This window comes from Mytilus galloprovincialis, chromosome 14, assembly GCF_965363235.1.
Source record: "Mytilus galloprovincialis chromosome 14, xbMytGall1.hap1.1, whole genome shotgun sequence".
NCBI lineage: Eukaryota > Metazoa > Mollusca > Bivalvia > Mytilida > Mytilidae > Mytilus > Mytilus galloprovincialis.
In genome coordinates this window covers 72,210,832-72,226,038 of record NC_134851.1, presented here as the reverse complement: position 1 = coordinate 72,226,038, position 15,207 = coordinate 72,210,832, and the positions used below count along the sequence as shown (strand labels likewise).

The window sequence follows — 15,207 nt, the reverse complement described above, 5'->3', positions numbered from 1 at the left end:
TAATAAAACATGGATAATAATTTTTTTAGACTACAAAGTTATTTTTATCTTATATATCTATGTTCAGTACCAGCATGTTTATAAATTATAGGATTTCATTACATGGAGAAAAAAAATGTAAACATTTATGTACTTGCCTCCACCCAATAATCCTTTCTGATACAACATGTCTATTTCCTCTTTTGTAAAGGGGTCAGGCTGGTTGGGCCTGTTTCCTTTGCCTTGTTGTCGTAGATATTTTCATTTAGATGTCAGCACATCTCTAGAATGCTTGAAGTCCATATCCTCTATCAAGTTCACTAGTGATCCCTTTTCTGCTAAAAACCGATTGATACTGCCCTGCATAGATTTGAGTGTCAGGCTGATATTCTCCGCCATCGCCCTGTTTAGCGGTCATAAAGAACCTTGCTAGGAATAAATTTAATTCGGGAGAAGGAATGATTTCCACCTCTCTTTCCTCATTCTGTTGATTCAACCAAGTTTTGAATTTTCCAACGTCTGACTTTGTCTTTCTGACTGGGTTTCCATTAAGTATCTCCACCATGAAGGCATTTGTTGCTTCCCTTTCCTTGTCACGAGAATTGATCATGTCCTCTAATTGAAGAATGTCTTCTGATAGATCGTTCATCACTCGTTCTCCCATCTCGATTGAATGCGGACTCCTCGACATGACACTTTTTTGACAGTTGTTGTCGTCTGCAACTGACAATAAAATCCGATAAGTGCCGGATAGTAAAATATGAGAAGTTCCGAAAAGGGTGCGATACGGGGTATGCGAAATGGGTTTAGCCATGCAATACGGGATATGCGATAAAGGGTAGGTGATACAGACTGGAAAAAAGAACCTTTATTTGATATACAAAATTGCTGTATTTTGTACTAAATATGGGACAAACCATAATACATGTACAATTTAGTTGTAAATCGTTCATTTTTTCAGGCCATTACAAGTCTTGATAATTCACTTGCTACTATTGCGAGCTTGAAAGATGCAAAAACGAAGATACTAGATAACTCGATGGTACAAATGTTGTCAACCCAAATGCATCTTGTCACGAAAGTTTCTAATTTTGAAGAGGAGTTGAAACACATTTCTTCACATATTGACAAAGATGTACAAGAAAAGAAGCAACTAAAACAGACAACAGAAACTCTTGATGAAAAATTGAAAATTAAAGAAGATAGTTTTGAAATGGAGTATAAAAATTGTAAGGAAAACGTAGATAGGTTATCCGAACGACTAGATACGAGTGAAGTACAAATGTATGAAAGAGTTGAAAGAATTGAAAAATATTTAGAGGAAATACAGAAATTACAACAATCTCTAAATTTACAATTCACTCGAATCAAAACCATTGCCATAGAAAGTAAGAAAGAAAAAGAAGTATTTGTAAAGGATGTGCAGTCATTGTGCAGTCTTATTCAAGTTGATATGACCAAACACGAAGCAAGAATAGCAGCACTTGAGAACAGTTCTGGAACTCTTCAGGAAATACAGAGAGACGTTGACAGCCTGAAACGGAAATTAGGTATCTGTATATGTTCATAATTATAAATTAATGCTCTTCAACTTCTAACTTCATTTGGTCTTTTTATTATTTTTTTATTCGAGCGTCACTGATGAGTCTTTTGTAGACGAAACTCGCGTCTGGTATATTGGATGAGTTTATTCATAAATTCAATGAGATATATTCGTATACATGCACACTTTTGAATAAGACAGCTAAAACACTAAACTTACCAACAGTCAATGTTAAATCATAATGCAGGGGTGGCTTTTGTGTTCAAATATCCTGTTATATTATATGCAGGGGTGGCTTTTGTCTTCACGTTTCCTGTTATATTATATGCAGGGGTGGCTTTTGTCTTCACGTATCCCGTTCTATTTTATGCAGGGGTGGCTTTTGTCTTCACGTATCCAGTTATATTATATGCAGGGGTGGCTTTTGTCTTCACGTATCCTGTTATAATATATGCAGGGGTGGCTTTGTCTTCACGTATCCTGTTGTATTTTATGCAGGGGTGGCTTTTGTCTTCACGTATTCTGTTGTATTTTATGCAGAGGTGACTTTTGTCTTCACGTATCCTGTTATATTTTATGCAGGGGTGGGTTTTGTCTGCACGTATCCTGTTATATTTTATGCAGGGGTGGCTTTTGTCTTCACGTATCCTGTTGTATTATATGCAGGGGTGGCTTTTGTCTTCACGTATCCTGTTATATTTTATGCAGGGATGGCTTTTGTCTTCACGTATCCTGTTGTATTTTATGCAGGAATGGCTTTTGTCTTCACGTATCCTGTTGTGTTTTATGCAGAGGTGGCTTTTGTCTGCACGTATCCTGTTATATTTTATGCAGGGGTGGCTTTTGTCTTCACGTATCCTGTTGTATTATATGCAGGGGTGGCTTTTGTCTACACGTATCCTGTTGTATTTTATGCAGGGGTGGCTTTTGTCTTCACCTATCCTGTTGTATTATAAACAGGGGTGGCTTTTGTTGTCACCTATCCTGTTGTATTATATGCAGGGGTGGCTTTTGTCTTCACATATCCTGTTGTATTTTATGCAGGGGTGGCTTTTGTCTTCAAATATACTGTTATATTTTATGCAGGGGTGGCTTTTGTCTTCACATATCCTTTTATATTTTTTGTTTATGAATCATCAAGTACTGAAGTGCTTCTAATAATTGATTTCGAGTACGATCGAAGAAGAACAAAACTTTAAAAGGCCAATTTATGTAAATAATTAGGCAAAATGTTTACATTAATTTCATGTGACGTTTTATTTTAAGATCGTATTATCATTTGAATAATATTTGTAAATTTATTTACGAAATGTCTAAAATAGAAACATCAGCAAATTAAAGATAAGAAAAAAATGATTGGATATGTAGCAGTTTGACAAACACTAATTTTGAAGCTTTATATTTCCTCAACAAAAAAAAACGTATTTAAAACGTTCAGCTGATTTTCAGAGTTATCTCTCTGTAGTGTTATGTACCACCTTATGACACAGACACGTTATATCGTCAATCAATTCGGGATAAAGGGTCGATTTAAGAATTCTATATCCATAAACTGTGTTTGGGCAGTTGGTTGTAATGAAGGAGTCCGCACAGTTCTTATAGAGTAAACAATGAAGAGTGTAACACATACAACTTAAGAAATATTTCTGTGAATTAAGATTTTATTGAAACTTGATAATAAAGACATATTTTGTTATTCCTAATTTATTCTGATAGTCAACGTGTATTCTTAAACTCACTTGACAATCAAAACGTGTGTTTTTGTGAGGTCATTTTTAACTTTGATTCATAGAAATTTTGATCAATTAATCCTTTCTTGTCAGGTTAGCAAGAAATATTGGACATAAAAGAGCCTCATTGAACTTACTCATTTGTTGTAATAATTCAATTAAAAAAATATTGTGTAAAACATTTGCTATTGTTAAGATTTTAGCCACAATTAACCTTTCCCTCGGTTTTAGTTTGATACACCGATTTTGTTTTTTGTCCATGGAGTTTTTGACAGCGGTATACTACTGTTGACTTTGTTTAGTTGAAAATATATTCGTTAACTGTAAACCAATTAATTTCAGTTTATCAATTTAGGAATAAAATAAGAAGATGAGTTATGATTGGCAACAACTACCAATTGAGTCAAAATAATTATAATTTAGCAAATATAAGTAGGTCACTGTATGACATTCCACAATTAGGAAATCCACACCATATAGTCAGCTATGAAAGGTTGGGGGGAAAATCAAACAAAAAAACTAATGATCCTTTTTAGACAAAACAATTTATATGAAAAAACAACACAAGATATGTAACATGTGTAACATAACAAACAAACAAAAACATCATAAAATCGCTGAAGAAGAGGGAGATCAATATAGTACATTAAAAGAACTTCTTATCTATACAACACAGATAATCTTATTTAAAACTTGAGCCTAATTAGAACTAAAGACAGAAAAGATAGAATGAACATTAACAAAGGTATGATCTATTGCAACTTGATTAACTTAATTATTTTTCAGATACCTTGAAAGAAGAAATAGAAAAGCAAATTGAAGATCATATTCCCCCACATATTCTAGGTATGTATAATTGTAGTTTGCTAAGTCTATATTGTCAATAATCACGCTAGCTCATCAGCTATAATATATGTATGTATTTATAACAGATAGTCAGTGCTCTACATTTATATAAACTGGTACATAGATGATGGGGTAGAAAATATTGAAAACAGCACTTTTAATAATTTCATGCATTTGTAGTTCCTTTCTGTATTTCTCCTTGTAAGGAACACTCAAAACCAAAGATGTATAACATGAATACGGACCGAAACAGTTTAAGAGAACAATAGCCCTTATCTTTCCTGCAACTTGTATATTATTGATGAAGGTTTTCTGCTGTATCCAGATTCATTTTTTTACAAATCGGATTCGTTTAGGGATTGTCACATGTTAAACAATATTTTCGAAGGTAGAGAGAAAACGGCGGATAGCAAAAAGCATATTGCACAGCAAAAAAACATATTGCACGGTTATTTGTAGAATATCTAAAACCGATATACTTTTTGACGTCATGTAATGGATTTCAGGATATTATTAAAACGTTTTGAAACAAAAGATATCTGTGATCGATTATTTGACGAAAACAAATCTTCAAATACTTAAGATGCCAAACAAACTAAAAAGTAAATGAAATAACAACTTAGCCTTTGTATGAGGTCAATAATAAGGATATATCGACCCAAAGAAGTATATCGACCTCGGACTTCGTCCTCAGTCAATATACTTCTTTCAGATCAATATATCCTTGTATCGACCTCATACAAAGGCTATATTTGTATAATATACAATTCCATAATCGAAAAGCTCCTTACGATAGCAAAATCAGGACATGGTATACGAGCTTTGCGTGTTGGATATACTTTTTGTAATTAAAGACCAATTGTCCTGAACTTGACTTTTGCATGTATTTAGCTGGTTTTTTTTTAAAGTCATAAGAAACCTCAAATCAAAAAAAATAATGCATATGATTTTTATAACTCCATGGATAGTTTTCACTATAAAACTTATGTATATATACTTTTTTCTAAAGAACATTCTTTAATTTATTCATATTTAGAAGAAGTTTACTTTATTTGAATAGCTTCATTCCAGCAAGCAATTCCCCCGACATATTTTCCGTATGCAAGGTGACCTCAGTGTGACCCATCTCGTAAAAATCCGGTGACCACAATACGCATGGATGTCCTTAAAATAAACTATTATCTGAATTTACATGTTAAACACGTGCTCAATTTCCATGCTTTTTTGTTTATTTTTCGTCAAATGTTGACAAACAGGTGACTATCGTTAAACTTCGGCTTCAAAACACGAACTTTAATTACCTGCCATATTTTCACAACAACACTGACCGATTGAAAAAAAAATTGTCAATAATACGAAATTTACACGAAAAAAATGATAAATTCGAGCACAGAAGACTCAGTTTATGGTGTTTGTATGCATTGGTTCAAGAATTGGAAGAACATTATTTTTCACCGGTCACTCGTTTCTTATGACTTTAAATTGAATTTTGAGAAAAATTTAGTTATTACATGATTTAATTTTTGCTAACCTCCTAGGTTTGAACAAGCACTTTTTTGCTGTCATTTAATTCATCTTACCACCCTACAACAAGGATCACAGGAAATTTAAAGTATCGAAGTATACTACAGCCCTCAGAAAGCTAAAAATAAAAGAAATACATAATCCAGCTTCTTTTTTTGGAAATACAAGTTCAGATGATCAGCTTTTATCGCAAATTTCTTAATTTGAAGCAAATGTACGAGGAGATGAAAATACCTCAACATGTTTTTCATTGACCTACTGTTTAAACAAAGGGGTTCTAAACATTCATACGACATTACCATTTATTAGAAAACACTTCGGAAAAAATGTTTTGTTACACATGTTGCAGATACCCTAACAATGTTTAAGGACATTTTAAGAGTTTCTTCAAAACTGTTTGTAGGCAATAAACCATTAAAAAAATTATTACAAATAGTAGAAAGTTCATAATCACATGGCAAAATCAAATAACAAAATGCATCAAAAACGAATAGACAAGAACTGTCATATTCCTGACTTGGTACATGCATTTTCAAATGTAGAAAATGGTGGATTAAACCTGGTTCTATAGCGCTAAGCCTCTCTCTTTAATAACAGTCTCATCAAATTCCGTTATATTTACATGATGCGTTAAATAAACAGTCACAATTAATAAAATAGTCAAAATATGGGTACATCAGTCATCATCGCATAACAATTTTAAAAGGGACAATTTGACGGAACACAAAAACATTTATCTACGAACACATAGATTGACTTGAGTGTCTGACGTCATAAAATTTGTAAACGTCACATAAATTTGTCGTTCAATGTGCATACAAACAGTTTTAAAATCTACATAGGCAATGTAAGCATACAGAGTTAAAAAATCAAAAGTATGTAAGAACAAATTACAGAAATAGACCGAGATTTAAACTAGTGCAAAAGTTATAGGTAGAATTTATGAGAATCCAAAAATAGTTAATTCCACTACGCGATTGCATGATTTTGACATTTGTGGTTCAACGTATATAGTAATTCATTATAGAAATATATCATAATGACATATAATAGACCAAAATAATACTGACGGGATCTTTTAAAGTACAGAGTCACGTAATAAGAACAAAATAAATACAAAGAGTCGCATATACAAAACAAACCACCAAAAAATGAAAGCCAATACACACACATTGACGAGATGTATAAGTACCGAGCCACGTCAAACGGATATCACATAAAACCATTCAACAGTAAAAGTAATATTAATAATAGAACAATGTAAGTAAAATTGAGAATGGAAACGGGGAATGTGTCAAAGAGACAACAGAAAACAGAAACATGCCACCAATGGGTCTTCAATACAACGAGAAAGTCCTGCATCAGGAGGCGTGCTTCAGCTGGCCCCTAAACAAAATGAATACTACATGTACAATTTTAGTGAAAGTGGACGTCATACTAAAACTCCACTCCTAAACTTATAAAAGAAACTAAAATTGATTAATCGGACAACTTTAGATAAATGTTCCTTAGGGCATTTAGTTTATAAATTGTATCCGAAGTTTTGATCCATCGACAACACATGGCTGCCATGGCTAAAAATTGAACATAGAGGTCAGATGCAGTTTTTGGCTTGTATCTCAAAAACTTAAACTTTTACAGCAGATCTGACATGGGGTAACATTGTTCAATTGGTCAAGATCTAACACTCTACAATTTTCAGACGAATCAAACAACCAATTGTTGGGTTGCTGCCACTGAATTGGTGCTTTTAACGAAATTTTGCTTATTTTTGTTATTATTTTGAATATTATTATAGATAAATATAAACTGTAAACAACAATTATGTTCAGCAAAGTAAGATCTACAAAAAAGTGAATATGACCAAAATTGTCAATTGACCGCTTATGGAGTAATTGCCCTTGAAAAAAAAATTTTCACAATTTGTTCATCCATTTAAAAATCTTCTCCGCTGAAAAAACAAGTGAACGATTCAAGCTCTTGAGAGCCTCTTGTTTCTTAAAGTGTCCTTTTCCAAGTCAGGAATTTGCAATTGTTATCGCATAGTCAGTTTTTATACAACCGCAAAAAACAATTTCTATCGTATAATGCTATGATGTCGCTGTTGTCGTTGTCAGCTACGGCGTTGGCGTTTGTTTTTTGGAATTTTGGGTCCTCAATGCTCTTCAACTTTGTATTTGTTTGGCTTTTTAACTATTTTGATCTGAGCGTCACTGATGAGTCTTATGTAGACGAAACGCGCGTCTGGCGTATAAAATTATAATCCTGGTACTTTTGATAATTAATTAAGTTAAAGGGAATGGATCTCTTTGTGAAAATTTAACAGGAAGGTTCAATACCACGAGCGAAAGGTTAGGGTTGATGTTGGGGGTTATGGTACCAACGGATAATCAATTAAGGGCAAAAAACACGCATTTTTTAGGGGGACATTGGAACTCTGTTCTTCTATTATTGTTCTTTTATCTATGTTTATGTGATATTGTCAGTTGCTATGTTATAACAAGTTATTTATAACGTGAAAGGGAATCGCATTGTTTGGTGATGTGGCATTAATCAAATATCAATCAAGCAAAAGGTTCTATGAAATCACCTTAAGTATGAACCCCAAAAATGTTGTTTATACACAAATTGGTCAGCAATCCATCAACACAAATAGCATAGATTATATTAATTTGTTACTTAGCTGGTTGGTTTTAGTAACAGGTTAATCAGGGACTTTAAAATATTTGGACTGAGAAAGGGGCATGGAGATTTGTAAATGAATATCCAGGCCTATATCTTCAGTTCATGGTCAAAAATTAATTTACAAATCAGACATAAGCTTGTACAATTGCTTTTCTTTACAGCTCACCATAGACAAGAAATAAGAGAATGGGAGCAAGACCAAACTACCTTTTTTGAAACCAGAGCAACGCGTCACATACTAGAATCTATACCCTCACATAACTGTATTGTTGTGACAGGAAGCTCGGGCTGTGGTAAATCTTCAAACATACATCATGCTGCCTTACACTTACGTGAAAGGTATGGATATGAGATAGTACCTGTGCTAACAGGACCAGCAGACATAATGAATTATTATAATGAAAACATAAAACAAGTGTTTGTTGTAGATGATATCTGTGGAAAGGAAACAATCAACATGCAGACATTACAGACATGGAGAGATTATTCAGAAAAAATTGAGAAAATATTTAAAGTTGCAGAAAAAAATGTTGCAGGTGAAATGATAAAACGGTTTCAAAGGTACCAAGTCCCAAATTACTGCTGTCTTGTAGACTGCATATATATAAAGAAGCACATGTTCAACGTATTTCATTATTCACAAAAAAAGAATGCAATTTATTATCACCTGAGATGTGTCTGCTGGAAGTTGAAAGAATGCATATGCTACATAAGTATGTTCCGAATGACATCATTGACAATATAAAACAAGTCACAGAGAACGTTGATTACTTTCCCTTACTTTGTAAATTGTCAAAAGACAAAACATCTGAGGAAGTGAAGAAACTGTTTGCAGCTCCTTTAATCAGTATTAAACAGAACATAAACAACATTATTCATGAAAACAAACAACAATTTTGTGCTCTTGTTCTGTGTATACTTTTTAATGATGGATTCGATACAGATTGGCTCAAATTAGGATCAGTTTCAGAAAGGAAGATCATGAAAACTGATAAACTTGAGTACATTGTTAAAGAATTTGACATAGACCTAAGCAAACAGAAGCATAGAAATTCTTTAAAAGCTGGCTTTTCATCGTTAAATGACACCTACTTAAAACTGAGAGGAACAGAGTATAGAATGATACATGACAAAATACATAAAATGGCAGCTGTAATCTGTGGACAAAACCTTACAGAATGTTTTATTAAATATGCTCCCTCTATATTTGTTCGGGATAATTTCATCTTTGAATCTGTAACGGAAATCCATGGAAATTGTGATTTGATTGTATTATTAAAAGACCAAGAAGAAGACTATTTTGAACGACTGTTATGTGACTTAACAAAGAATGTAATTATAAGTACATTCAATAATTACCAGTTAATTTATCAGACATTTAGACATAAGTTAATAAGCTTTTTAAAAAGGAAAAATGAAGCAAACACAGTATTAATGAAGCTTGATACAGATGGTTGCAAAACAATCAAATATGGTGATCTAGAATATCCGTCCGACACACTATATTATACAACACCTTTAATAGAATCAGCAATGAAGGGTAACTCTGATATTGTTCACTTTCTGATTGTTAATGTTAAATGTAATGTGAATAAAACAGACGAAGGAGGAAATTCCCCTTTATATAAGGCATCTGAAGGAGGACATACAGCTGTAGCGAAACTATTATTAGAGAACAATGCTGATGTATCTCAATGTAACAATAATAAAAATTCTTCATTGCATGCGGCCTGTAAAGGAGGATATAAAGATACTGTAGGACTGTTACTGCAGAATAATGCTGATGTCAATCAGTGTGATGAGTGGGGACAGTATCCGTTGTTTGTGGCCTGTGAAGTAGGACATAATGATATAATAGAACTGTTACTTCAGAACAATGCTTATGTCAATCAATGTAATAATTATGGAATGACTCCATTGTTTATGGCCTGTGTAGGAGGACATACAGATACAGTAGAACTGTTACTTCAGAACAAGTCTGATGTCAATCAGTGTGATGATGATGGTTTGTCTCCATTGTTTGTGGCCTGTAAAGGAGGACATACAGATACAGTAGAACTGTTACTTCAGAACAAGTCTGATGTCAATCAGTGTGATGATGATGGTTTGTCTCCATTGTTTGTGGCCTGTAAAGGAGAACATACAGATACAGTAGAACTGTTACTTCAGAACAATGCTGATGTCAATCAGTGTGATGAGGATGGAATATCTCCGTTGTATGTGGCCTGTACAGGAGGACATACAGATACAGTAGAACTGTTACTTCAGAACAATGCTGATGTCAATCAGTGTGATGTGTGGGGTATGTCTCCGTTGTGTGTGGCCTGTGCAGGAGGACATAAAGATACAGTAGAACTGTTACTTCAGAACGATGCTGACGTCAATCAGTGTGATGAGGATGGAATATCTCCGTTGTATGTGGCATGTAAAGGAGGACATACAGATACAGTAGAACTGTTACTTCAGAACAATGCTGATGTCAATCAGTGTGATAGGAATGGAATATCTCCGTTGTATGTGGCATGTACAGGAGGACATACAGATACAGTAGAACTGTTACTTCAGAACAATGCTGATGTCAATCAGTGTAATGAGTATGGAATATCTCTGTTGTATGTGGCCTGTTCAGGAGGACATACAGATACAGTAGAACTGTTACTTCAGAACAACATGAACAATGCTGATGTCACGCAGTGTGATGTGTGGGGTATGTCTCCGTTGTGTGTGGCCTGTGCAGGAGGACATAAAGATACAGTAGAACTGTTACTTCAGAACGATGCTGACGTCAATCAGTGTGATGAGGATGGAATATCTCCGTTGTATGTGGCATGTAAAGGAGGACATACAGATACAGTAGAACTGTTACTTCAGAACAATGCTGATTTCAATCAGTGTGATAGGAATGGAATATCTCCGTTGTATGTGGCATGTACAGGAGGACATACAGATACAGTAGAACTGTTACTTCAGAACAATGCTGATGTCAATCAGTGTAATGAGTATGGAATATCTCTGTTGTATGTGGCCTGTTCAGGAGGACATACAGATACAGTAGAACTGTTACTTCAGAACAACATGAACAATGCTGATGTCACGCAGTGTAATAAGAATGGTGAGTCTCCTTTGTTTGTTGCCTGTGAAGGAGGACACACAAATACAGTAAAGGTGTTACTTCAGAATAATGCTGACGTCAATCAGTGTAGTAATCGTGTTGAGTCTTCGTTGTTTATAGCATGTACAAGAGGACATACAGATATAGTTGAACTGTTACTTCAGAATAATGCTGACCTCTCTCAGTGTGATTATTTAGGTAATTCTCCATTGTATGTTGCCTGTGCAAGCGGACATGAAGATATGGTAGAACTATTACTTAAGAATAATGCTGATTTATGTAAGTGCAACAATTGTGGTATGTCTCTATTATATGTGGCTTGTAAATTTAGACGTAGAGATACAGTAAAACTGTTACTGCAGAGAAATGCTGATGTCTTTCAGTGTGAACAACAAGATGGAAAGTCACCTTTACATGTTGCTTGTGAACGTCGTATACCTGACATCTGTGAACCAACAGGGAAATTTTGGGATCCAAATATGCCTTGCTCCTACGGCTGGATAAGAGCTGTTGATCATGGTGATGAAGATACATATCAAGATACCATTGAAACTGTAAAACTATTACTCGCATGGAATGCAGATGTTAGTTTGTGTGACAAGAATGGTAGGACACCACTTGATTATGCCCGTAAATCACAGGACACGAGAATCGTAACACTTCTTGAAAAAAAAAATCATCAAATACAAGTATCAAATTCAAAGTAAATATTTTATAAATAAGAAATTTCAACAAAAAATAATACGTGAAATGCAAGACTCTTTATAGAAAATCTGTAACAACATCTAGATCATGAACTAAGTGAAGACAATACGCAAAAAAAAAGGTGAAATGGAAACAACGTTTTATAATATTAAGGCTGTTGAAATGTTGAAATTTGATAAATCCCATTGAGGAGACGGAATTGTTAATGCATTTTATAACATGTTATGGTATTTAATAAGTGACTACCTCATAAACGTGGCTGTTATTAAGAAAAGATTTGACAAACATTTGCTCTTTAAATCTGAATAAAACTGCTGATTTTTTTTCACAAACCTTAATTTTAATAAACAAACATATTTTCCAACTCCGCCCTATATCATGTAAATAGTAATAAACACAACTATATCTTTTTCTATGTATGTGTGTTGTGTACAGGCTGAAAGTTTGTTTAAAATCTAATTTATATTGGGGTTCTGAATTAACTTATAAGTTTTTTTTACACGTATGTTTTCGCACCAGGCGATCAACGTTGATCTTCTAAATTAATCAGCTAAATGGCTTTAATTGAAATCAAACTTCTGAAACCTAATATTAAGTGCCACTCTCCTGGTGTCAAAAACTGGGAATAAGGACACCTGAATTGGTTTAAATTATATTTGATTGTTTTTCCTTATACTAAAATCATATCCATAACAATGCTTGTTGTTTTTTTAAATAATTCTTAGTATTATAATGTATAATTTAGTCCAACCCCCAATCTGTGCAAAATATAAGTTGTACAACATTACAATTTTAACAGAATATATACATTAATTTCAATAATTCAGCAATTAAGTGTTGCTTATCAGTAGAGAACGTATCAGTTTGACTCTAAAAGGGGTTGCATTATTTGTCATTCTGCATAGAAATATGGATACCTTTTACTGACATTTCCATTGATACATTAATTTTACTTACGACAATATGTTCATACATTTCTTGATATGTTATCAATTAAACTGAGACAATAAGACAATGTATCAACATTTTTTCATGCATATTAAGTGAATGTTGTTCTTGATTTTTCTACTTTGATGCATTTCCTGTTTACAATGTATTTACACTACTAACTGATAGACATGATTCATATTGTATGCATTGAAAAAATATTTCTAATTTATAGTTCGACTTTCGGATATTCGTATTTAAGATTTTGTATTTTTTTAAAGATCAGTTTGACATTTTGTTCGAATATTTTGACTAGAAAATCTCGCCAGTATTAGATAGATAAAACATTTCTATGTCTTGCCTACGATAGAAAATTGGCAATTTGCTGCTGGTCTGTTTTTCCTTCAATTCGACTGTTTGTCTGACCCGTATTATTGTACTGTAGATACCATGAAGTTGTGGTCACTTAAAATTGAGAATAAGTACCCGTATCCAATATGAAGCAATATTCTGTTGCAAATATTAATGTCATGGTTCACTGAACATTGACAATTGATACTGTTGCCTTTCATTTCTGGCGTCAATTTCATTTTACTTTTATGAATAGTTGTCTCATTGGTAATCATGTACAAATGATATTACGAGCAAGGAAATATTTTGTTTCAAGAAAGTGATAATGAAAACATTAGCTTTTAAATATTCCGTTTTGTAAAATAATGAGATTTTCGAAATTCAGTATGCGATCCCGAAAATGCCTCTTTTACTTCACTAGTGTACAAAACACGTCGAAATTGTGCATCTGTAACTAAATTTAGAGTACATTTTGAATAACAGAGATTGCTAAAACAGTCAACCGAAACTGAATGCTTGTAATGAGTCAGTTTATATATAAAATGTATGTGATTGGGTTGGTATATACTTGAAGTGTATGTTATTTGTCAGTATGTAGACAGGGTATATGTAATTGGTCAATGCATGTATGGAGTATATGAAATGAGTCATAATATGCATATTTATTTATTGTATGCAATTGATTTTATACCCGTTATATAAATATACCTTCTATATGTTAATTGTAATTACTAGCTTATGATGGGTTTTTTTTAAATACAAGCGTACTGTTTTATTATGGCATAAACTGTAAAAATACAGTCTTGCATGACTTGTAATCAGCACTCATTTATAATGGCAAACACTGTTATCTGTAAAGTGCATTCTTGTATGCTTAACTGTTTATAATGGCATACACTGTTATATGTGAAATACAGTTGTGTATGCCTTGTAAGAAACAGTCGTATATTATCTTAATTACGTGTTAAAGGGTTATTTTATGTCTTTGTTAAAGAAATCAACTTTTACTGTTTAGTTCATTTTTGTTTAGTTTATTTTAGGGTGGCTCGGTACTTCTGTATCAAACCGTTGTGTTGTTGTGCTTTGGTCATTTTTGTATCATTGTTCTTATATTTTCTGATGTGCTTTTTCTATATGCCATTATGTTTTTCTTTGTTGAGTTTTTTTTTTATAGTGATTAAGATAACAACCAAATGTTGACTGCTGTACCTCTTTTTGACATTTTACCCCATTATCATGATTATGTTTTTTTGTTCACACATTGTGTTATAATGATATTGTATGTGACTGCCATTCAAGTAGATGTTTAACTAGTTATAAAATCAGATTTTATTCCACTATTTACTACATTAGGAAATTCCTTCAATTAGAAAAATGACAGTTGTTTTGCATTTGTTTAGAGTGTCCTAGCATTTTTTTTTTTAGATTTTTTAGTGACTTTCCAATTTGATTTTGTCTTTGAATTGGGTATTTTTGCTATTTTACTTTTTTCATATTGTTGTATTGTAATAAACAATAGTATTACATTAGTAACAGTAGAATACTATGATTTTGCAATCAAGCAAAACCGCTTATTTTATATATGTTAGGTACATGTACCATGTAAAATCACAATTAGTCTGCAAATTTACAAAGGTTTATTAGTAAGGTTGAACAGGTGCTATTGTAATTGATTTCTACAACTTGTCAAACATTATGAAATCACTTTTGAATTCAAATAAAATTGAGAATGGAAATGGGGAATGTACCAAAGAGACAACAACCCGACCATAGAAAAAAACAACAGCAGAAGGTCACGAACAGGT

The 15,207-nt window shown here is 33.1% G+C and overlaps 1 protein-coding gene across 1 annotated transcript in view; it reads left to right on the top strand.

Annotated features, from left to right (window-relative positions):
• LOC143058183 (uncharacterized) overlaps positions 1–13,312 on the top strand; it is a 36,320-nt gene extending 23,008 nt beyond the window's left edge. Inside the window, exons 5-9 of the mRNA XM_076231646.1 lie at positions 941–1,529; positions 4,039–4,098; positions 8,469–9,044; positions 9,833–12,025; positions 13,287–13,312. Coding sequence (XP_076087761.1) covers positions 941–1,529; positions 4,039–4,098; positions 8,469–9,044; positions 9,833–12,025; positions 13,287–13,312 — 3,444 coding nt within the window. The remainder of the gene's footprint in view (positions 1–940; positions 1,530–4,038; positions 4,099–8,468; positions 9,045–9,832; positions 12,026–13,286) is intronic.
• Positions 13,313–15,207: the final 1,895 nt, after the last annotated feature.